The 23,887-nt window shown below is 44.7% G+C and overlaps 1 protein-coding gene across 6 annotated transcripts in view; it reads left to right on the forward strand.

The window, feature by feature from the left end:
* The window catches only part of Tead1 (TEA domain transcription factor 1), a 216,949-nt gene that overhangs the window by 58,046 nt on the left and 135,016 nt on the right, over positions 1 to 23,887 (forward strand). For 2 of the 6 annotated variants that reach the window (XM_051192699.1, XM_051192702.1), the window contains exons 1-2: positions 4,565 to 4,700; positions 20,120 to 20,375. In XM_051192699.1, the coding sequence (XP_051048656.1) occupies positions 4,686 to 4,700; positions 20,120 to 20,375 (271 nt within the window). In that variant the 5' untranslated portion in view covers positions 4,565 to 4,685. Of the gene's footprint in view, positions 1 to 4,513; positions 4,701 to 20,119; positions 20,376 to 23,887 lie in introns of those variants that run through there. The other 4 variants (XM_051192703.1, XM_051192705.1, XM_051192704.1 and 1 more) reach the window with 3 other exon arrangements.

Here is a 23,887-nt window from a genome sequence, read left to right on the forward strand (position 1 = left end):
CGTGCTATGGGTGTGTGGCCACCTTTGAAGGTCTGTTGATCAGAAGTTTTAGAATAGGGCCCTAAGTTTGCTTGATACGTAGCTCACTTCCCTCTCTCTTGGTGAAGGTGCATATGTGCTTGCTGCCTGCCAAGGGTTCCTCCATCTGTTTCTAGTTGAGCTCTGTGTATATTTTCCAGTATAGATTTTAATTTTTTCATCACCACAAAGTTTGGTGTAGTGTGGGAGGAAAATCCAGGCCAGGGACTCTTTCCTGGCCAGACAGTGGCAGGCCACTGAGGATGTGGAGTAGCAGAAAAGCCCTGGGTTTTGCCTGGGTATCCGTTCCACTGGGTCCCAGTGGCTAGCTTGACTCTGGAGCAGCTTTGCTTTTCTGTTGCCTTTTCTGGTGTTTGTCTTCAGCTGCCTTTAAAAAAAAAAAAAAAATGTGCTGTGCTTGTACATGTGAGGGCATGTGTGTGGAGACTAGAGACCACCCTGGGGTATTGCTCCCATCCACTTTCTTTGACACAGGATCCCTCAATGATCTTGCCAAGTAGCCTGGGTGGCCAGTGAGCTCCCTAGCACTGTGATTACAGGTGTGCTTAGTGTACCCAGTCTTTTTTCTTTCCCTTTTTCTTTTAGTAGGGCCTGGGGATCAGTTCCTCATGATTGTGTGGTAAGCATCATGCTAATTGGACTGTCTCCCCAGTGCTTGGCTGCCTCCCACCCACCCCCTTTTTATTTGAAGAGCAGAAAGTACTGTGTCCTGTGACCTCAGTGTAAGATGTGTTCCCTTCATTCATTGCTCTTCATGCCTGGTAAGCCCTACAAGCAGACCTGGCATACTTCAGTTTGTTTTCTGCCATTGTAGATCAGAAGATGGAATTAGACAGATCTTCCTTGACATCCTTCTTCCCAACCTGTCTAACATATCCCTGTTAAGACAGCTTGTAGCTGTTTATTGATTATCTCCAATGATGTGAGAGTAGGTACCTCATAATATAGGTTCAAGGTGACAAGGCTTGGGTTTTAGTTTCAAGTTTATCTCTATCAGTGGTATGACTTCAGGTAAGCAATTTAAAGTTTTTGAAGTTTATTTGTTTTTCCAAATACTGGAAAGTAAGATTACATCTTTAACTCATAGTTACAGTGTGGATAAACAAATTAATAAAAATATGATTCAAAAATGTGAAAAATCGAACTTACAGAAGCTGGGCGATGATGGCACACCTTTAATCCCAGCACTCAGGAGGCAGAGGCAGGCAGATCTCTGTGAGTTTGAGACCAGTCTGGTCTATAAGAAGAGCTAGTTCCAGGACAGCCTCCAAAGCCACAGAGAAACCCTGTCTCAAGAAACAACAACAACAAGAAAATCAAAACAAAACAAAACCCCAAAAAACAAACAAACAACAACAACATACTGGAAGGTGGGATGATGGTTGTTCAAAAGCTGGTCATTGGGCATAGGAAGACTGGAGAATACCATCGTGGTTAGAGGGTCAGAATGAAGAAAGCACTCTGATCATCTATTTGACAGAACAATGACAGTAGCAAAGAATGTATATTTAAAGACCAGAGAGGTGACTCTACAGGTGTAGATGCTTGCCACCAAACCTGACAACATGTGTGAGTTCCTTTCCCTGGAACCTACATGCAGAAGGAAAGAAGAGGACAGAGTTCCTACAAGATGCCCCCCATCTCCACAGGTGCCCCAGTGTACATGTCCACACACAATAGATATAAAAAATTTTTAAAGATAATGTATATTTAAATAAAACTGGAGTTTTGAAAAGAGATGATATATATTTGAGGTGCATTAGTCAACCTGATGAGATCATTACATGGTGTGTACAGGTGCCCAAACGTCTATGTTGACCCATTATTATCAGAAAATTACCTTTCAAAAATTCAGGTCTTCATCCTTGTGCCTCATGTATGGAACTGTGGAAATGTAACTGTGAATGTAATGTGCTGGGTAGTTTTTGATCACCTCGGCACAAGCCATGTTTACTCGGAAAGAGGAAACCTCAATAGAGAAAATGTCCTCCGTTAGACTGGTCTGTAGGCAATGTCTGAGAAATTTTCTTGGTTAATGATTGATGTGGGATGGCCCAGCCTGCAGTGGGGTATATGTATATGTGATGTCATTTCTGAGCTGGTGGACCTGGATTATGTGAGAAAGCAGGCTGAGCAAGCCCTGAGGATCATGATAGTAAGTGGTGTTCCTCAGTGGTCTCTGCTTCAGTTCCTGCCTCCAGTTTCCTGTCTTGGCTTTACTTGTTGCTGTGACTTGGGTACGTAAGCCAAATAAACCATTTCTTCCCAAGTTGCTTTTGGTCAGGGTTTTTATTGAAGCAATAGGAACCAAGCTAAGATGCTCGGTGTAGAAGCTGTAATTTTGCTTCTCATTCCCACAGTGGTTCTGAATTCCTCCCCAGTGTAGATGGGGTGGGTACCCTTTTTTTAAGTTTATTCCAGCTGGGGCTATGACCTGCCTGCTGGGCCGGGCAGGGCTCAACTGCATCCAGGGTTGCACCTTCTCCACTTTCAAAGTCTGATTCTGCAGGCCCCTTGTTTGTCCTCTTCCCTTTCTTGGCTGATTTTCCTGCCTTGGCATCCCCACTAGAGGACAGCTGAAAACACTGCAAGGAAATGAAACTCAGTCCACATGCTTTCATCTGTTCCTTTGCAAAGAAAAGCAAGGCTTTGCCGGCAGTAAAGGTAGAGTTGGGCTTCCAGATGCACACACAGTTCAGCCTGTGGCCATGCTGAGTGAGCTTTGCTGCTTCTAGTGCTACTGTGGGAAAGCCCAGATGGGAATGGTTCTGGTAGGAGGCCGAACTCTACCTGGCTCTTGCACTCAGCTCCAAGTCTCAGCATTTCCTTCCTTTTTTTTGTTTGCTCAGGCTCTAGTTGGAGATGTGAGCGTTCCCAAGTCCTCTGATTCAAGCAAACCCTTGAGCTTTCCATGTCACTGAGACTTAATACTGTTATGGCTAACAGGACGGTGCACCGAGCAGAAAACAGTTGCCTGTTAGGCACGTTGCTAAGTATAGTCCTGATGATTGTTAACTTGTTTCTAAAAAGAAAGTAAGAAGCTGGCAAAGTGATGCTGTTTAAGATTTTAAACACTTGGGAGGTGAAGACAAGGGAATCTGTGAATTTGAGGCCAGCCAAGGCTTACATGGTGATGTCTAGGCTAACCTGGGCTACAGAGTGCCCTCACCCCTACAACTTTTGAAATTTAAAAATCCATTTGTACATTAACATTTAAAAAGCAATTCTTGAGTAAAATGTGCCTGTGATGAGGGATATTTAAAATATTACCCATCAGTCTGGAAGGGTAGCCATGTACAGAACCCATGGAGTCCCTAGTATGATGCATTTTATTCACCCTTTACTGGTTAAGGGGGTTTGGGAGCTGGCCACCGGGAGAGAGGGGGCAGGCAGGATCCTTAGGAGGTTCAGGGCGCAGGCTCTTTACCAATTCTGGAAGTGTTTCTATGTTTTAGACAACCAACATTGCTGTGCCAATGAAGTATACTGACAGGGTGCTTGGGGGAACCTGGTATTGTGTGGAGCAGGATTCAGGAGGCCTGGAGGTCTCAGCTCACTGCTGAGAGATAGTGTGCTGGGCCTGATCTTCAAACAGGTGGTTGGAAAGAATCACCATAGAATTAAGGGCTGTCTGGATCAATTGAAACATTCTTACTAATGCAGAAAGCAATTACTGTCAGCACTGTGAGAGATCTGTGGTTGCTGGAGCATGCAACTGTCTGTCTGTCTGTCTGTCTGTCTGTCTGTCTGTCTGTCTCCAATCTGCATCAGTAGTCTTCCAATTGTTCCTGCCTCTTGCCTCTAGGGACAGTCCTTAGGAAACACTTGCAAGTATGTCTAGCACCACAAGAAAACTGGACAAAAAACTAAATGTGACACAAAATAAAACATTGATCTGACTATGGCCTTTGAAATGGTGGTGGTGGTGGGGCTTCAGGCTCAGAAAAATGATGAACATGAGATGTTAGGTGGATAGTAGAACCCCCACCCCAAGCAGCAAGGCAGAGTTACAACAAGTTATTAATGCAAGAACCCCTGAATATATGGTTCATATTGAGTATCTTGGTGATATGAGATGGATGACATTTCCTGGTACATTTCTTCATGTCCATGTGATGGGTGTTTATGGTGAAAGCTATTCCTCAAAAACTAGGTTTTGAAAGAAAAAAAATCCAATTAAATGTCTCAAGCACAAGCTGTCCAGTTTGTATGTGGGTGTGTTGGATTTATACTATTAGAGGCACATTGGAGGTTGTGTTGATAGCTGGTAAAGGAAGCCGCTGACTTGGTGGGATAAAAATAAGAGCCTAGGTCAGCCTCCCCATGCTGCCACCTGGCTCTTCCAGACGAACAGGCTTCCGAGAGGCCCTAATGGGCTTGTTGAAAGGCCCCACTTGGCTTCTTATTAATGTCCCTCTCTGAGCAGTGCTCAGCTCTCTGGCTAACCTTGTCAGAAGGTTACCCTCGGCCCTCCAGGGCTCAGCTAATTTTAACCCAGCCAGCCAGTGCGGTGGCATTGTGCTGCAGAGACATCAGCGGCTCCCCGGGAGACCAGGCTGGGGAAAGATGAGTTGAGCCCGTGTATTTTTCTCATCCTCCTGTAAGTGGCCAGGCACACTGACCAAGCAAAGAGAGCTGGGATAATAATGAGAGCTTTTATGGTAAACACCAGGATTCTTGATGGTTGATATATGTATGTATGCATGGTGTGCTGAGCTCTGCATGGAGTGTCTTCATAATGACCATGGGGCAGGTAGATGCGGTCCTGTGTTCTGGGAACCAGGCATGCCTTGTGAAGATAGGATGGCTTGATAATGGGTCCTCTAAAGTTCCTCACTGATTCAATTAGGAGAGGGAGGGGTTGTTTCTTACAAGCTTTTTAAAAAAAAAAAAAAAAAAAAAATTCAAATCCCCAAATCTCACCATCCCTGCTTGCATGTCTACTGCTGTTGTGGCTTCCACTAAAATATTCTTTGTAAAAATCTTCCTTTTTTTAAGCGTTTGCACTAGTTCTTTGTTTAGAATATTGCGGTGTCTCAGAATACTTGTCATCCCTTTGTTTTAACTCAAAACATAAGCCAACTACAAAGCAGTGTGACTTTTGGATACCCCTCCCCCAGTCAAAATTAAGTTAAAAAGAAAACTTAGCCAGGCACAGTGGAAGCTTCAGAAGGTAGAAACTTCAGATCAGGAGTTCAAGACGAGTCTTGACTGCACAGCAAGTTGGAGGCTCTCCTGAGCTACATGAGAACCCCAGGAATCTGAAGAAAGCTAAACCGTAAAACAAAATCCCAAAACTTAGGGGATCTATTATTTACTTTTTTTTTTTTTTTTTTTAAATCTTACATGCTGATGAGAGATCTGTTTGCCTTCACACCCGGTTTGGGGATCTCCCGTGCTTATTATTAGAAGTAGCTCAGCCTTTCTGATATTTCAAGGCATTCCCAGTTTCTTTCACACCTGTGGGATTGTAGTGGGCGATGTAATCTGTCTGCCCAGTTGATGGCCTGATCTTGAAGGCTACTTGTCGGGTCCAAACGAGAGCCTTGGTGCTGGGTCCACACCCACCCACTTATAAAACAGTTTCCAGGAGCCAATTAAAGAAGCTGTGTGTGGAGCAAACTGAGATGAAAGAAGGGTGGATGTAGGATCAATAACCTGCTAACTCTCTAGGGTGATTGAAGTTCACTTTATTTGAAATGGGCAGGCTGGCCAGACCACATCAAGCCGGCAATGCACCTGTGGGCACGAGGGCAGTGGCATGGGAGTGAACTTTGATTTCATTTTAGAAAGGAACAGAGCAGCGGGGAAATGCTTTTTTACTAGCATTTTCTTTCTTGAAGGCCTCTCCTCTCCTACTGTAGACCTAATTAGCTCTGTGGTGCTGGAATTTTCGTTTTGAGAACATTAAAGCTGAGCAACATCGGGGATTCGTTGAGTTGGGAATCCTTGTATAAACTTTTTGACTCAAATCTGACTTTCATGTGTGCCATAGAAAGAAAACTCTCTCCCCAGCTTGCTCCGAAACAGCTTTTAAAAGCACCTTGGAAATGGTCAAGTATCATAGAGACAGAGTTCCTCTGGCTTCTGAGGGAATGAGAAATACAGGATCTGCAGTGAAGATGTTAAAAAGGCAGCTAGGAATTCCAAATTTCATTTCTTAGAGCTGGGATTCTCTCCTACACCTACTCAAATGCCTGCTCTTTTCCTCCATAGGCCCTTCTTTCTCACCTCCTGGACACTTCCATCTTGGATTTGGCAGGGGTGTAGACAGGCCTGCTGTTATTTTTGTAGTAATCTGATACTTAGAGCAGCCCCCAGGCCTCAGGAGGTGAACTGGCCCCAAGTAGAAAAGGCAGTTTAGGCCCACGCTGTCACAGTCTCCCAAGCCAAGCAGCTGCTTTGGGGCAATCACTAGTAAGGACTTAGTATCACAACCCAGCAGGTGGCAGGTCCTTCTGGGAGGTGGGGACTCAGCCATGGAGTCAAGAAAAAGAGTAGCTATTGAATCCAGCTGGAGTTTGGGGAAATGGAGGACATATCTTCAAGACAGTGAGTTGTTGCTTTTGCTCTGAGAGTCTAGTCTAGGGTGTGCCTGAATTGGTTGGTCCTTGAAGTTGTTTAAATTAGGAGGGATTTTTGTGCCCCTCCCCCCACCTCCAGGGTCTCAGTGTGCATCCCAGGCTGGAGTTGAAATGGCAATCCTCCTGCCTCTGCCTCTTGAGTTCTGGGATTATAGGACTGTAACAAGAAACCTGGGTTGACTTCTTAAAAGTCATTAAAAAAAGGTGTGAAATTTGATGTTTAAATAAATTGAGTGTTTATTGAACTGTTCGTCAGGAGGGGTGCAGAACTGAATGGAAAAGAGTGCTTGCCTTTGAAAATTGGTTATACAAAGTGGACACACATTTAAACTGTAATTATTAAATAGTGTTTCATATATTTATTCAGCAGTTGCTTGAGAACTTGTACCATGCCAACATAGCTAAGATGTTTGTACGCTCAGGCATGGTGTCATGCACCTTTAATCCCATACTGAGGAGGCAAAAGCAGTTAGATCTCTCCGAGTTTGAGGCCAGGCTGGTCTGCAGAGCCTGTTCCAGGTCAGCCAGGGCTATAACATGAGTTTCCAAAAGAAAAAGTGTACTCACACTAATATGTATACATTCAGTTAAAGCAGTGTATAATCTGTTGGTGACAGAGACATATTATCTATTAAGGATTTTTTTTACCATGGCAATAATATTCTAATTTTAGATAAAAAGAAACTGGAGCACAGTTATTAAGTACAGAATTAAAAATTCATGTGGACTACGTGTTCACTTAACAAGAGTAATTCAGTGTGCCACAGATTGAGAGAGAGAGAGGTCATCCTCTTCTCTTGCTTCAGTAGTCATCCCCTTATCTTGCCTCAGCCAGTTTCCAACCAATGCCAAAATTATTTCTCCTAATGAGTATGTCTTGTTAGAGGTCGGGTTGGCTTGGGGCTGGGGTTTTAAATGGCCCCTGAGTTCTCACCTTTTCTAATGTGAGACCTGTCTCAGAGATGCTTCATCTCTGGGCCTCCCACCAGTGCAGATTCTGTTTCTCACTTCTAGGTAGGGATAGCTCATCTGGTACCCACTGAAATTCACACACATGCACTGATGTGTGTTTTTGGTTGGTTCCTGTGTTAGCTTGTGTTGACTTTGCTGGCCTTAGCACATCAACCTGGAGAGGTGAGGCTTGAATTATCACACTGTCACTCATAGCCTCTTTTTAGGGGCCAGGGCAATATGCTGGACAATGAAGACAAAGTTGGGTGAGCATTTTTTGGAGCTGAATGAGCACCTTCTGTTCCCCAGCAGAGTTAATCCATGGTTTTGGGCTGTTCAGACAAGCCACATATATGAACTATCTCCCTGAATTGTCTCTGAGTGTCACTGCCCATGTTTATAAATTCAGAATGATTAAGAAGTATGCCCCACATTGTAATTTCTGAAATGATCCAGAGAGTTTTTCTGTCTTCAGACCACACAAAAATTGCTTTTGATTTAAAAACTCTTGTTTCACTATGATAATCTTTTTTGAATAATTTATTTTTATTTTATGTTCATTGGTGTTTTGCCTGCACATGTTCCAGTGTGTGATCGTGTCAGAAGCCCTGGAACTGTAGTTACAGACAGGTGTGAGCTGCCACATGGGTGCTGGCAATTGAATCCAGGTCCTCTGGAAGGGCAGTCAGTGCTCTTAACCATTGACTCATCTCCCCAGCCCCAATAAAATAATCATACCCATATCCTTTCTTCCTCTGAACAGATACACACATTTGTGCATATACACGTGAAAAGGCACATGTATACACAAACACATGGATAAAACACACGCACGCACGCACATGCTTCTTCTGGATTGTGTGCACAGTCCTGCTGTTTCCCAGCCTGCTTTGTGAACAGTTCTAGCAATGCTCCTGGTCTTTGAAGCTCATGTGCTACAGGCCTGGAGCCTGGAGCTCCATCATCCTCTCTTAGCTCCAGCCCTTTTGCTTTCATGCTTGGCTGTGACTTTAACACATTAGCGCTGTTACATTCTTTGAGAACTTCCTGCTTTGGTTGGCTCGAATCACAGAGTAGACTCTCATCCATTCATCCTCCTGCACCATCTAGTCAGTTGTTCATGTTTTCACCTATTAGCTCAGCACCTTAGTTATTCATTCAGCTAATATTGGTGTGTGTGTGTGGTCAGTTAAAATGTGCCAAGCATTCTATTGACTATCAAGGACAGAAAGATCCCTGTAGGCCACAGAGCAGTGCTGCTTACTTTACTAGCTTGGTCCCCATGACTTGCTCAGTCTGTTTTCTTATAGCACCCAGGACCCCAGTCCAGGGGTCACACCACCCACAGAGAACTGAGTGCCCCCCCCCCCCATAAATTATCAGTCGAGGAAAAACATCCAGTCCTGTCTACAAGCCAATCCTATGGAGGGATTTCTTCCCAGAAAACCTAGTCTGTGTCATGTTCACATAGAAACTAGCTAGTCCACGTATTTATTGATCTCATACCTCTCGTGCCTGCATATGGATAAGGAGACACAGAGTATGGACCTCTTTCAATAAATACTTTGTTATATTAATAACAAAATGGAAATGTTTGTTTTATAAACACCCTATCTTCAGAATCAATTTAAGAGAGCTTGAAAGACTGCATAGTAGCAAAATTAAAAGCACAGAAAGAAATTATGGGATGGAAATGGGCACTGAAGTACACTTTAGTAAAATCCCAAATTTTGAGACTCCTATGGCCTTCCAATTTGCTTGAGGACCCTCCAGTGTGGTTCAGTTCACTTTGGCAGCTGGGATGGGGAGTAAAACCTTTGCTGACTGTATGGTTAAAAATCTCTCTCTCTCTCTTTCTCTCCCTTCTCCCTCCCTTTCTTCCTCCCTCCCTCTCCTTTCTTTAGGGATCTTTGTAAAAAGTGTGTGTGTGTGTGTGTGTGTGTGTGTGTGTGTGTGTGTGTGTGTGTGTGTGATGTTGTGAGTGACATCCTCACCCTCACTGGGGAGGATCCAGCACCTGTTCTCATTGGATGGTGCTTCTGCTATCCTCCGGTGTTCATGGCAACACATGTAAGAGCTGTTGTGCTCACAACTACTGTAATAGACGCTGAGTAACACAGAATATGAAATGCAGAGGTGGTTTTCACTGTTGTATCTCTTGCTCTCCCTAGCACCCTTCTTTGGAGATAAGGTCTCTTTGTAGCCCAGGCTGGCTTCAAATTTGTGACCTTTGGTATTGGGCTTGCAGGCATGTGCCACCATACTTGGCTGGGTTCCCTCCTCCCCCCTGCCAGGATTTTTATTGAAGTGTAACCAACATGTTTAGAAAAAAGTTCATGCGTCATCAGTATAGAGTCCTTGTATTTTTCCATTATGAACACTTACGCATTCAAACCTTTTGTTTTGCTTTGGAGACATGATCTCTTATAGCCCAGGCTGGCCTCAAACTTACTCTGTAACTAGGTATAAAATTGAACTTATGCTCCTCCTACAGGTATGTACGGCCACTCTTAATCTCCAGAGGGGGACAGGGTTTCACTGTGTTGCCCAGGCTGAACTTGAAGTCTTTCTTAACTTCAGTGCTGGAATTATAGGTATGTGCCACTTAATCTGGCTGATACATTAGTCATTGGAACTTGTGAATGGATGCCTAGAGTAGATTTTCCTTTGCATCTGGTTTATGCCATTAAACATCACAGATGTGCAGTAGCAACATCCCACAGAACTTTCATGGAAACAAAACCTCTTACCTGTTCTATATTGCACTGAAGCCACTAGGCACAGGTGGCTCCTGAGCTTATGCAATGCTGCTGATTTAGTCCTAGTGATTGACATTTAAATGCACTCATTATTAATGGTTACTGTGTTGGACTGTGGGTCTTTTCTAGCATCCCATTTTATGAATATGATGCCAGCTATGTATCCTGTAGTGATAAGAAATTGAGCATCTCTGGCTGCCCTGATGAATGCTCATATAAATGTCCTTGCACCCAACCTCCAAAGAACCTCTCTTCGTGGACCTTGTAAGGATTTGAAATTGTCAAGTCAGCAAGTATGCATCTGATCAGTTCTAGTGGTGTATAGTGACTGCCAAAGAGTTGTCTAGAATGCTTGGACTACTTTATACTCTTCTAAGCTGTCTGTGAGTATGCTTTGTACTCAACCTCCTTGACAACACTTGCCCGCATTAGCCTTTTATTTTAGGGCCTGAGAAGATGGCCCAGCAGGTAAAAGTGATTACTATGGGGCCTGATGATGTGTTTGAAACTTCCAGATTCCTAGCTCTTATATAGTAAGATGGAGGTAGAGATGGGAATTATCTAGATGCTCCTCAGCCAGCTAGCCTAGGATATACAGTGCAGCAATAGAAACTGTAAGAAAGATTTCAAATGCATTGGAAGGAGAGATATGACTGTAGTTTTCCTCAGACTTTCACATGGTTTCAGGGCAGACATGGGGAACTAGGTATGTTGAACACCTTCTTATTGTCTTTGTTTTTTGTTGTTGTTGTTTTTCTTTTTAACATATAATACATTAGTTTTTGAAATATATTTTTCTTTTTTTGCTGTCTGACTTCTTTGTAGGAATTTATTATGAATCAAGGAGGTGAGTGATTGTTTAGTGACTTTGCAAACACCTGCTCTTTGTAATTTCGTTTTAAAATCTGAGTCAGGTTCTTACTGTGTAACCCTGGCTAGCCTGGAACTTGCTGTTTTCCATCACAGAAGTCCGCTTCCATCTACCCCCCCTCCCCCGATTTTTATTTACTTAATGCTTCTTGAAGTACAAGAACAGTTTTACTTATATCAAAGTCCCTCAATCCCCTCCCCTCCCCTCCCCTCCCCTCCCCTCCCTCCCTCCCTCCCTCCCTCCCTCCCTCCCTCCCTCCCTCCCTCCATTGCTTTTTTGAAACTTGGTTCTCCATAGGCTGGCCTTGAATTCCTCAGTTCAAGCCATCTTCACCCTCTTAAGTAAATGTGACCAAGTATTTGCTATTTCTGCCCACATTTTGTTTTTATTGTTGTTGTTAATAATGACCAGAGGACATTGGATCCCTGGAGCTGGAGTCACAGGCAGTGGTGAGCTGGTATTGGGTTCTCTGTAAGAATAGTATGTGCTTTTAAATAAGGAGCCATCTTTACAGCCCCGCTCACAAGATTTTAGATTTATTTACTTATTGTGTATATATAAACATGTATGCATGCCACAGAGTAGGTGTGTAGGTCATAGGACAATTTGAGGGAGTGGGTTTGCTCCATCCTTAGTGGTAGGCCCTGGAGTTGATTTCAGTTAATTGGGCTTGGTTGCAAGCACCTTTACCTGCTGTCTGACTCACCAGCTCCATTTTGTTCTTTCACAGTAATAATTTGATACATTAAGTTAATCTCCTGGGTCTTTTTCTGAAGTCTGTATTATTTGCTTTTGAAATTCAGATGTCCAGTCTCTTTCAGGTTGATGGTAGAGTACAGTGTGTGGTAGGGGTCATTTATTTTGCTCAGATAGATACTGATTATCCTTATTTATTTATTGATAAAACTGTGCTTTACCAAAGGCAGTTCAGTGCTGCCCTTGTCACAAACCAAGTGCACTAGCACGCGTAGGATTTGTTTCTGGACTCTTCTGAGATACTGGTCTATTTTGTATAGCTTGGTGACATGAACTCTGTAACCCAAGCTGGCCTCAGACTTGCTTTGTGACCCAGACTGACCTCTAACACGGGATCCTCTGGCCTCAGCCTCCTGCATGCTGGGGTCACAGGCTGCAGTGCCTGACGTGCACATTTTAATATAGGCCTTTGAAAGCCACTCAGCTTGGGGCTTCAGATTTGTGTGAATGTGGATTGTTGGCAGCAGGTGCATCTTATCCACTGCTTTATCTGTTACTTATTAGTGTCCTGATGGTCACTGTCCTGGGTCCTAGAAACCACACAGTATCCGTATCTGTACCCAAGGTGTTTGAGAGTCAAAACTGAAACCCAAGTGTAATTTAGGTCAACTGTCAGGATTTCTGGGGTTCTTTAGAAACAGACCCACAAGGGATGGCTCCCCCACATATAGTTGGAGTGATATCTCTGATACAATGGTAGTGGGCACTCTGAATCACCCATGGGGTGGGGTGGGAGTGGGGCCGCACATTAGGGCAGGTTGGCTACTGGGCTCTGGTGTGAGTCTAGAGCTGACATATCATTAAGTTGGCTGACAGCAAGCAGTGGCACTGGGTGAGTCTCTTTTGTAATCAGAGCTGGCTCCTGAGGCATTTACCTATAGATCTGCCACCTAGGGAGCTAGTACCCCTTGGTATGGTGCACTTAGGGGACCACTTCAGGATGTGGTTGAGGGTGGACCCTCTGGAAATGTTGGTTTCTTCAGAATTTAGCCTGGTATGTCTTAACATATGAACCCAGATAGATGGCCCAGATAAATGGTTCATCAGTTATGAGCACTGGCTGATCTTCCAGAGGACCTGGGTTGGCTTACAGCTGTTGGTAACTGCACTTTCAGGGATCTGACACCTCTTCTAGTCTCTGTGGACACTAAGCATGCATGTAGTATACATACCTACACACAGACAAAACACCCATACTCATAAAAAGACAATAAAAATTAAAAAGGACTAAAAACAGGAATTGTCTACTTTCAGAACTTTAAAAGCCATGAGTATCCGTGTGAGTATAGGTGCCCTGGAATCTAGAAGAAGGTGTAGGACTCCCCAGAGCTGGAGTTACAGGTGGTTGTGAGCTGCCTGACATGGGTGCTGGGAACTGAACTCTGCTTCTCTGCAAGAGCACTTCATGCTCACAGAGAGGACGACCCATCTCTCCAGCCATGCTAAATGCTAAGATAACCTGAGGGTGAACTAGACTTTCTGATCAAGGAGGATTATGGTTATGTTTAGGTTACTGCTTGAGACTGTTAATTTTCTGGTGTTTGTTTGTTTATTTATTTATTTTTAGCATATATTGTGGTTGACTTGTCTAACCTGGAACATGCATTCTTTTCTGTAGACCATTTGGAATTTAGGAGGTATTCTTGGCGCTATGTCAGTTAACCTCTGGGTAAGGTTGCTGGTTTTCCTTTCAAAACACTGATGGCTGCTTGAGGGGTGAACTCTTACTGTGGTCTTCTCTTGGAACTGGAAAGACCATCTGTATCTGGGTTGAAATCTGTTTCTTCAAAATAGTTGTTTACACTTTACCTTGCTGTGACAAAATAGCTGGGAGAAGGAAGGGTCGATCATGCCTCATGTGGCTAGGAAGGCACTGTGAGAGGAATTTGAGACAGCCACTCACATGAAGTCTGCAGGCAGGAAACTGAGAGTAACAAATGTGTGTTCAGCTTTCTCCTTTTTACTCAGCTCAGGACCACAGCTCCATGGATGGTGCCACCACATTTAGTGTAAGCCTTTCAGTTGACCCAATCTAGATAATCTGTCACAGACATGTCATCTCTCTAGGTGATTCTAGGTCTTGTCAAGTTGATAAGTCAATATTAACTATAAAACCAGAGGTTCTGTACTTGGTCTGCTAACTGCATCATGTATTCCCTGATGAATCTTTACACCAGAGTTTTGCACTCTGGGTGGGATAGACTGCCCGGCACTGGGTAGGTAGCTGCATCCTTTTTGGAATTCACAAAATGAGATCACTTCAGATGGATGGTGGAGGTGGGATCATGGATGGAGAGGGTAGTTAGTTCTCTTAGTGATTGGTAACAGCATGGTAGAGGCTGTATCACATGAAATCAATCAAAGCTTTTCCTGAGCTACCACCTGGGCTTATACTCAGGCCTTACGGAGCTGGAAAGTAGATGGTGATGTCATGCTCTCCAATGGGTGCTAGGGAATGGTGGACTGGGTGAAGAAATGTTGGCCTGTGTGTGGATGGGATTTTGTTGATAGGAAGGTGACTTTTGAAACACTTAGGGAACAATTATGATTAGTCTTTCCTTCCTACCAAATGTAGAGGGAACCTGTTGACAGTTGAGCCCATGACACCAAACAAGGCTCACTGGTTGCTGCCTGCTGTGTGACAAACACTGCTTCAGAGACCGTATTCTAGAGAGTTCTGCCATCTCTGACAATTACACATATTCTTCAGCTCCACCCTTCTGGCTGCTGAGCCTCACATGATCAGGCCACTTGTTAGTAAGGTTTGTGAGTGTCTGAGATGATAGGAAAATAATTAGATGCCCCACTTTACATATGCAAAAGCAATTAACTGTCATTAGTGCCCAAAATTCCTCCCAACTGCCCAGGGAGGTGAGTCAGTGGCATCACTATTCATTAGGAATTAATTAGACTGTTCTGTGGTGATGTCAGCTGTGGACAGAGCCCGGAATTGAGCACCACCTTCCTTCGGCAGGCTGAGGCTCCTGAGTGAATCTGATGTGCCTATGGAATTCACCCCATCTCACAGGAGACTCAGATTCTGTGAGACTTATGACTTTGGGCAACTTCCATCTCTGGACCTCCTAAGGTGGGGATAATACCCAAGGGCAAAGCAGTGATGAGGGCAGCAGTCAAAATCTCTGTCACTGTGTCACTGTTCTTCACCTGGGATCCCTGGGAAGCTGTGGAACTGTATTTAGATGTGTCTGAGATTACATTGGAAGGAAAGTTCCTTGTCTCCTCAGGATTTTGTGTGTGTGTGTGTGTGTGTGTGTGTGTGTGTGTGTGTGTGTGTGTGTGTGTGTGTGTAATGGGGTGTAGATTTTTTTCTTAACATAAAACATCTGGACTTTTGTGAAGATCACTGTGACCTTCAAGCCATCCAATTCGTGGTCAAGCTGAGTGCTATAAATATCTCCCTTGTGTGATTTCCCTTTCCCACAATTCCCTTCCCCCAATGGCTCCTGCTTCTGGTACCTCTTGAGTTAGTGAAGATCTCGGCTTATTAGCACTCCTCCCCTCCACCCTGCTCCCCCCACTTACTCCCATTGGCCTTACCAGTTCCTCTCCCGTTGAAGAGGGGCCTCTGGTCTTTACATCTTTTTACCCCTCCCTTGCTTTTCTTACAGCTTTGAATTCTAGTTCTTTCTCTTCTCCAGTAGTCCAAAGAACAAGGAAAAAGTGTCAGCAATTCCTTTAAGAAAGGTTTATGATGAAAGCAACCATCTCTTAGGATTCAGACCTTATTGTTTCTTGCACATAACTGCTAGCTGTCAGTAATAATGGTTGGGACTGTCTGGCTTGTGTGTCCTTTGACATGTTTCTAATATGGCGATTCCCCAACTGCCATTTTCTTGTGGATTGTGGATGACCCCAGGACCTCAAAGTGCCATTGTGGATGATCCCAGGACCTCAGATGCCATCCCTGAGCTCCACCACTATGCTGGAGTGGTTTCTTTTAGTACTTACTATTCCGTGGAAACTTAGCATGAGTTTGGGGGATGAGCTGTCACATTATCAGAACATGCTCGGGTCCATTGGGTGATGTTCGCTTCTTTCTTAGCTGTTCCTATATCAGGTATTGTGTCATCGTTGGGGTGGAGATGTTATGGTGAGTGTAATGGTTTTTTCCCTGGATTTCACTAGGGTGCAGTTTAAGGGCACAGAAACAAGAATACAAGATGGTAGGTAGATGGATGAATTGGCCTCCTTCATGGCTAACAGAGGACACTGAGGCACATGGGATGTGGTTCTAGGTACTTAGGCAGACATCTAAGTCCAACTGATAGTCTAACTCCTTTCCTACATTTTCATAGACAGTTAAGACACTGGCTAAAACAAGGTTCATCGGTGTTTTCTGACCCTCATGCTCAGTGGTGTTTTATTAACCACGAGGGCTAATTTTAATGAAGGGGTAAGATGTTTACATGGTGAGAGCCTCATGAGAATCTGAAAGGAATAGTACCTTCTCTTGTCACATGTAATCCTATATAGAGTTGGTGTCAGAAGTGTCTGCATTTGCTGTCCCCTCCCTGTATTCCTAGGCTCTTAGAATAGGCTGTGCAGGTCAAGTGCACTTGTGACTCGTTCCCCATGCTCTTGTGATCCTTCTTGAAGTATCAGTGGGTTCTGAGAAAGGAATGTCCATGGTGGGAGGGCGGCTGTCTGGCTAATTTATAGGCTGCTTGGCTTATTGTTAACAGCTGTGTTTTGAGTATTGCGAGTCTAGGAAATTTCAGGAGGAAAGGGGCCTATAGAATGGTGTTTCTGATGGAAACCTGGCTCCTTTTGATTGCATAGCACATACATGTTTCTGTTGGTTTCAACAGTCTGTCCTCGGAGACACTTGAACCACCTTGTCCAAGAGAATATGAAATTTTGTAAGTTTGAATTAAGGTGGATATTAGGAAACTAGTTGTCAACAATCTGAACTTTTTTTTGTTCTTCTGAAGACTTAAGATGCAAATCCTTTGTAAATTGATTTCCCTTTTAAGTGAACTTTCAGGGGAGGCACTTTTATTCCTCTGCTGTATTTTTTTTTTTGTAGGTATTTTGGCTTCATGGCATGCTGCTGTCTAGAGAAGGTGGACTGGATAGTAAGTAAGTGAGGGCACATGGTTTTTCAGAGGACAGAACTCTTCCTTTTATCTCACTTAATCTCATGGGGTCAGGTTTCAGCTGCCACCCCCATTGTTTTTCTGCAGTAGGATAGAATCTAATATCTCCATTGTGTAAATGAAAACTTGAGCTTTAAAAAGAACCATGTGACTTGTGAGTGAGTCAAGTTTTGAATCCAGATCTCAGTTTGAATGTTACCCCCCCCCCACTTCTTCATTTTTAATTGAGGGAAAATGAACTTCCCGCATTCAAAAGATGTGTGGGATACCAGCTCTGCAGATGGTCTGTGAATAATCCATTGTATTCTGTAGTGGTACTGATGACGATGGTGATCTCACTATGTAGCCCTGTTGGCCTTTATTTCAGGGTCCTTCCAGTCCCACCTCCAGAGGTCTGAGATGACAGGTGTGTGCCACTGTACCTGACTTGATTCACTCTTAATGTTGGTTATTAATAAGCAGGTGCCTTTTGGTTGGCATACATTCAAATCAAGGTAGATTGAGCGGTAACCAGCTCTACATATGCAGGATGCTCGTAAAGTGTGACTGATACTCACAGTCACTAGAGCGACAAGGGCAGTTTCCAGGATGAGGTGGCTTTGGAGCTGAGGAGTGGAGTGCCAGGATGGTTATTTTGGTATCTAGTGTGGGGAGCTGCCTCAGCCAGCCCCATCAGCCTTGTGATCAGAAACTCTGCCCATACAGGGGCTCATCTTACAGTTGGGTTGTAAAACAAAGAACCCGAGTATCTCTGTAGATTTTATATCTGTTGTTTTCAGGGGCTGTGTGCTGCTTCAGGTGCAGAGGAGATAACTCCACCCACCAAGATCCAGGAGACTAAATTGCAAGAGCCTAATCATAAAGTTCTTTGTTATACTCCAAATGAATCAAAATGTGGGAGTGTTGAGAGCTGTGTTTGTGCTTCCTGGGTAGATGGACCAATTAATGTGTGTGACTCTAGCCTTAGACAACTCTAATGTTGTCTGCAGGACTTTGTTGTCTGAGGCCATCCTTGGTGGATAGTTTGGTTACCGTCCCCTCTCTTGAGATTTCAGATGCATTGGTGAAGGGTCAGTAGAGTTATGACGGTCCATTGGGACCCCAAGGGTTGGTCAGGTTGTAGGAAATGGATCTTGGAGGAGAGGCTGACCTGAAGGGTGGATAGACCCTCAGGGATGATAGGGTAAAGTCAAGTGAGGAAATGGTGTTGACCTAATTGGCTGAGCACTTTCAGCATACCAGTGGGAAGGTGGGAGGTGCTGGGGAGCCAATGAGTGTCCTCCCACTGGGGAGTTCTGGCATAGCCTGTGTCACCAGCTGATGAGATAGAGGCTCTTAAGGCTTTGGGTGGGGGTTGTTGGTATGTTTTCTTCTGGAGACTATACTTTTAGTTGCTTAAGAACCTTCTTCCTGGGCCTGCAAAGGCCCAGACCCCTCAGTCCTAATGCTGCTGAATTCCATCCCTTGGCTATAGTGGTTGAGCACCCACACATCTAATATGTATCTTTAAGTACAGCTTCCTTGAGTGAATTCATTCTGCTGTGATCTGTCCTGGCTTGGCCTGTGGTTTTATATGTGTGTGCATTGTTTTGTTTGTTGGGAGAGAGGCTAGCCACTATCACAGTGTTCCCTCCTATTCTCGTAATTTCTCCAGTAAGCAATCACTAGGGTGGTTACAGCTTAGCTCCAATTTTATGGTACTCTCAGATCCCAACCCAAAACGTAATCACTTGAAAATTCAAAAGGCCTACGAGGAAGGAAGGCACCCAGAGTTCATCTTGGCTACTCACAAAATCCTTTCTTGTCTCATAAGTTAAACCTTGATGTTGGCAAGTTTTGAAGTCCTGTGTGAGTGTATATATGTTGGTAAGGGGCTGTCAATATCATGTTCCCTGAATGTTGGTTAAGACCAAGCTTACAATGTTTTCTTTTAAAAATATAAATGTTGCAAAATTGAAGAAAGTCAAGTCCAGGAGTCCAAAGCCACCTATCACTTACACCTGGGATTAGGCACCATTCAGAGTTTCTGTACCTGGGTTCTGTTGAAACCCACAGGTTGGTGAGAGGACACAGTTGGGAGAGGCAAGGAATAGGAGCTCAGTTGTTTGTGCTTACCTGCTTTACTCTTGCTTCTTGTGTTGAAATATTACAGGGACGTGAGGGAAGCAGCAGCATGAGGCCCTCCCTGCTCAGGCACACTGTGATCCCTTTCCCATCGTTCCCCAGGAGCAGTTCTCCTCCCTCCTTTTGGGGGAGCCCATTGCATTAATGATCTAATGTGGTTTTCACAAAGCAATATTGATATGTTAGTGTGCAGCCAGCAGGGAGTACTGGATTAGATCATTTTCACCTTGGTGTCAAGCCAGTGTGACATTTGTTTAGAAAGCTTATCCCCTTGTGACTATAGGGGGCATGTATAATTGAAAGGAACTGCGTTTACATTTTGGAGGCAGATTTCTTATGGTTCTGTTATCTTCACTGCCCAGAAAAATGAAGGAAAGATTGCCCCACAGTTTCCATGTGACCAGGAGAGTATGCTGCAGGACCAGCTGCTGCCCCATGGGGATGGGAACAATCCTACAAGGGTGGCAGGTGTGGGAAGGAACTGGGTTGGTCTCTGCTTCATTCAGGCTTAGAGTTTAGGACCGAGTGACCTGACTCCACAGGGTAAGAGCCCCAGAGATCAATGTGCTAGGTCCAGGTCAACTGGCATCACTGACTCAGTAGGATGAGTAACTGTGGCACTAAAGTAACCTCGTTTCTCCTGTCTCCTACTCTTGCATGATCTTATATTGAGTGTTTGACATTTCACTGATGTCAATTTCTACAATGAAGCCGACACCTTTTATTTTACTTTATTTTCTTATATACTTGTTTAATACGGCACACAGGGAACAAAATCATCTAGGATCCCAGGATCCTGTATTCTTCACAGGAGTTAATGTCTGCAACACTGGTAACCAAGAACCTGTAGTGCCGCTCATAGGAGCATTGTGTTTGTGGTGGACCTGTCCTTATACTATTTTATGATTTCTCTTTCAGGTTTGTTTTCTTGAAAAGGCTCCAGGCTTCGGCTTGGAAAATCCAACCGCCAAAATTGAGCCCAGCAGCTGGAGCGGCAGCGAAAGCCCTGCCGAAAACATGGAAAGGATGAGCGACTCGGCAGATAAGCCGATTGACAATGATGCAGAGGGGGTCTGGAGTCCTGACATCGAGCAGAGCTTTCAGGAGGCCCTGGCTATCTATCCGCCCTGTGGGAGGAGGAAAATCATCTTATCAGACGAAGGCAAAATGTATGGTAAGTGGCCTGGAACATTCTTTTCAGAGACTACAACCTGCTGTGATGGGAGGGGATGTTCTCTGAAGCCAGCTCAGATGTTCTTTGTAGAATGACAATTGGATATCCCAGGGACCAGGGCCATACTACAGAGGAGTGTCGATAAGGGATACTGGGATATCATCCCTTGGGATTCTCTCTTTCTTAGTGCTTGACAGGCGTTCTGGCAGATGCTTTGAAGGTCCAGGTGCCGCAGTGGCATCCATGCAGAAGGGAACGAGTTCTTCAGCACACAACCCCATCTCAAGGGAGCCATGCCATTTAGCTCCATGTAGCTGGTGTTGGGAACAGGACTGAGTCTCTTGCATCCTTCCCATCCTTGCAGGAAGAGCCTGTGGTTTAGATTTGTATATGAAATGTATTTTTATTAGCTGGGGATGTGGCTCAGTTGGTAGAGTGCTTGCCTAACAGCACAAAGCTCAAGGTATAATCCACAGCACTTGGGAAACTAGGCATGGTTGTGCACGCCCTATAATCCCAGCACTCAGGAAGTAGAGGCAGAAGGACCAGAAGTTCTGGGTCATCCTCAGCTATATACAGAAAGTTTTGGGCAGCCTGGACTGCATGGAGCCTGTCTCAACACTATGCCTCTCTACAAAACATATTCATACTGCATCCCAGGAACAACCCTGAACTATCCAGATAAAACATACATGTGGGCTTGATGAGCCTGCTTGACTCTGCTTCCAGCTTGCAGTTGAATGGCCAGCTGAGATGCTGTTGTCACAATCTCCCTGCCATTTCCCCCTAACCACCAGCGTCATCTTCCCTGGGTGAGGTCCCGTAGGTAGGTTCTGAAGGAAGCTGCATGAAGGTGAGGAAGGCAAGCCCAGCTTCCCAAATGCCCACAGCAGTAGCATGTGTCTGTGCCCTAGGTAGTATGATGCTTACTTGCCCCCACAGTGTTGGAGTGTTCCCTCGTCTTTACCAGCATGCTTCCAGCTGCAGACCTGCACTTTTTGGCTGCCTACCTTTAGGGAAGCAGATGGCAGGTGGTTGTTTGTATATAGTGCTTGTCTAATTGAGTTGACAGAGCTTGTGTTGTCACCAAGTTCAAAGCATAAATTCCAAGAACACCAGCTCATCAACTACCCAAGGCCGTTAACTCAGAGGAGTGATTTATTTCTCAGTAATTCCGACTATTTCTGTAATAGGATGTTGTACCTTTAACCCTGCGCTTCTCTGTGAGGAGCCCAAGGAGGTTGTGCTCAGACCAGCAAAGGCTGCTGAGGGGAAAGCAGATGGTGGCACAGCTGCCACCAGCTGTGCCCCGCCTGCCCTCCCCCTTCACCACGGATGATGTAATGGAAACAAAGACACTTTTGCTTTCTGTGGCACTGAGCCTCAGCCTGTCATGCACCCGGGAGTGAGAACCCAAACTTGTGGCATTTGTTTTAGGCTCTTGTGAGTTGTGCTGTAGCCAGTGAATCCTCTTTGTATCTAGGGTAGCAAAGTCGGGCCAGAACTGCTCAGCTGCTGTGGGTGGACAGTTTCAGGGCCTTAGGTGTCCTGAGTCCCTTGCTTCCCCTTCGTTGGCTTTTGGTTAAAGATGACTTTGTTACGCGTGGTGAATTGTAGCTTTGGGGCATTGTGTGTGCAGCTCCCACTTGTTTGCTCAGAAATTGTTTTAATCAAAATTAATGGCTTGTTGTGTGATGCTAGTCTACGCCTGTAGTCCCAACAACATTCAGGAGGATATGTGGGGTTTTAGGGCTAGCCTGGGCTATCTAGTGAGCCCATGCCCCAGAAAAGTGACTTATTTTTCTCCATTGAGATTTTTCCTTTGTGAATAGCTTGGCTACTTTGTTTGTAATTCAGTTGAAAACTTGTTCTGTGAAAATGAATGTTAAGATTTCTTGCTGGGGAACTGAATCACTGGAAACTTCAGATTTGAGTTGTCCTATCAACAATTAACCCGATCATCTTTGCCCTTGATGTGTAGCTTTGAGCTCCTGGAAATCATGGTAAGATAAATGATGACCACAGGTCTTTGGGGATTTGCCACGTTGGACATCAGGGTTTTAGGGCTTGGAATGTACCAGGATGATTGGATATTGGTAAGCTTGGTTTTGGCTGTGGGACTCATCTGTATCACTAGGGTACTTCCTGGTCGTTCCTGTTTTCCAGATGGGTTTCTTTTTCCTTAAGTCAACACTCTCCGATTATTGTCTGTGTTGGTAGCCAGCCAGATTTTAAAATGAGACAACCCTTTTGAGGGAGCAGTCTAAGGAATCACAACTCACCAGGGAGGAAGAGGCTAGGACTGAATGTGGGTTTCCACAGGGCAGAGAGTACACAACCTGTAGGATTTTGTTTGCTGACTGGGAAGGACAAGATGGACTGTCTGCAGTGAACTTGCAGTATCCTGGTCTCCCCAGGGAGGAAACAATCCCCTCAGCTCTCTCTCCATTTTTGTGCCATGCTCTCTTGGAGGGAAGTGTGGTACTGGGGTGGTGGAGACTGGACCCCCACTTCCGGAGAGCTGTTTTTTCCCTGCCAGGGACTTTGAGAGAAGAGAAACTTGACTTCCCACAGTGATACGTCAGCCACTTGGGTACAGTCATGTGAGCTAGTGTAAGGCCAGAGCCAGCTTTTGTGATCAAGCTTTTGCCATCACATACGTGAATCAGAACTTAGGTGGCCCAAGAGATGGCAGTCCCTAAGTGCTTTGAAAATGAATGCTCTGAAAGTATCTGGGGTTCCATTCATCAGTCAAAGCCATGTCCAAGTGAAAACGGGTGGGTTTTCCTTGAGGGTGTTATCTCTCCATTTCTGAGCATTTGTGTGATGTCACTCATCCTGAAACCCTGGAAGAAGCAAGGTCATTGATTTACTTTGTTAATGAGACTTCCATCATGGCTGGTAGGACAGTAAACGGAAAGTTCTTTATGATACGATTTCCTTCTTTGGAAGAGGTGGCTTAATTTTCTGTTAACTTGGACTTGGGCAGCTGAGGTTGTGTGCCTGGCCATCCATCTTCTGTGTCCCTGATATACGGTGCTTATTCTCAGGTACTGCCTCTGTATTTGCTCTAAAGGCTTACAGGCCTTTTATCACTTTAGCTCTGCCCTTCATTTCTTATCTTATTTTTGCACAGCTGTGTGCTTCTTTTTCTGGTAGATAGTGGGAAGATGGGACAGGAGGGAAGTTTTTAGTGAACTCGCTTGTCTGAAATTGCATATCAAGGGAGTACACACCATAGTGAAAATGACAAAACAAGGCACTTCTCCATGGGAGCGAGTACCTGAGTCTCTTTCCTCTGTAACTGAAGACATCAGTCTGGCAGTTTGGTCAGATGTCCTTGGAATCCTACAAGGATTGGGACAGAAACCAGTTGCAGTGATTGTCAGCCCTAGAGGCAGACAGGTGCAGCACTTTAGCAGTTTAGACTGTGTAATTAATACGAACCGTGGCCCTGTACTTAAGGTCTCAGGCTTTGGGCGGGTTGCCTTCGTTCTCTGTGTCTCAAAGGC

The sequence above is a fragment of the Phodopus roborovskii genome, unplaced genomic scaffold, assembly GCF_943737965.1.
Source record: "Phodopus roborovskii unplaced genomic scaffold, PHOROB, whole genome shotgun sequence".
Lineage (NCBI taxonomy): Eukaryota > Metazoa > Chordata > Mammalia > Rodentia > Cricetidae > Phodopus > Phodopus roborovskii.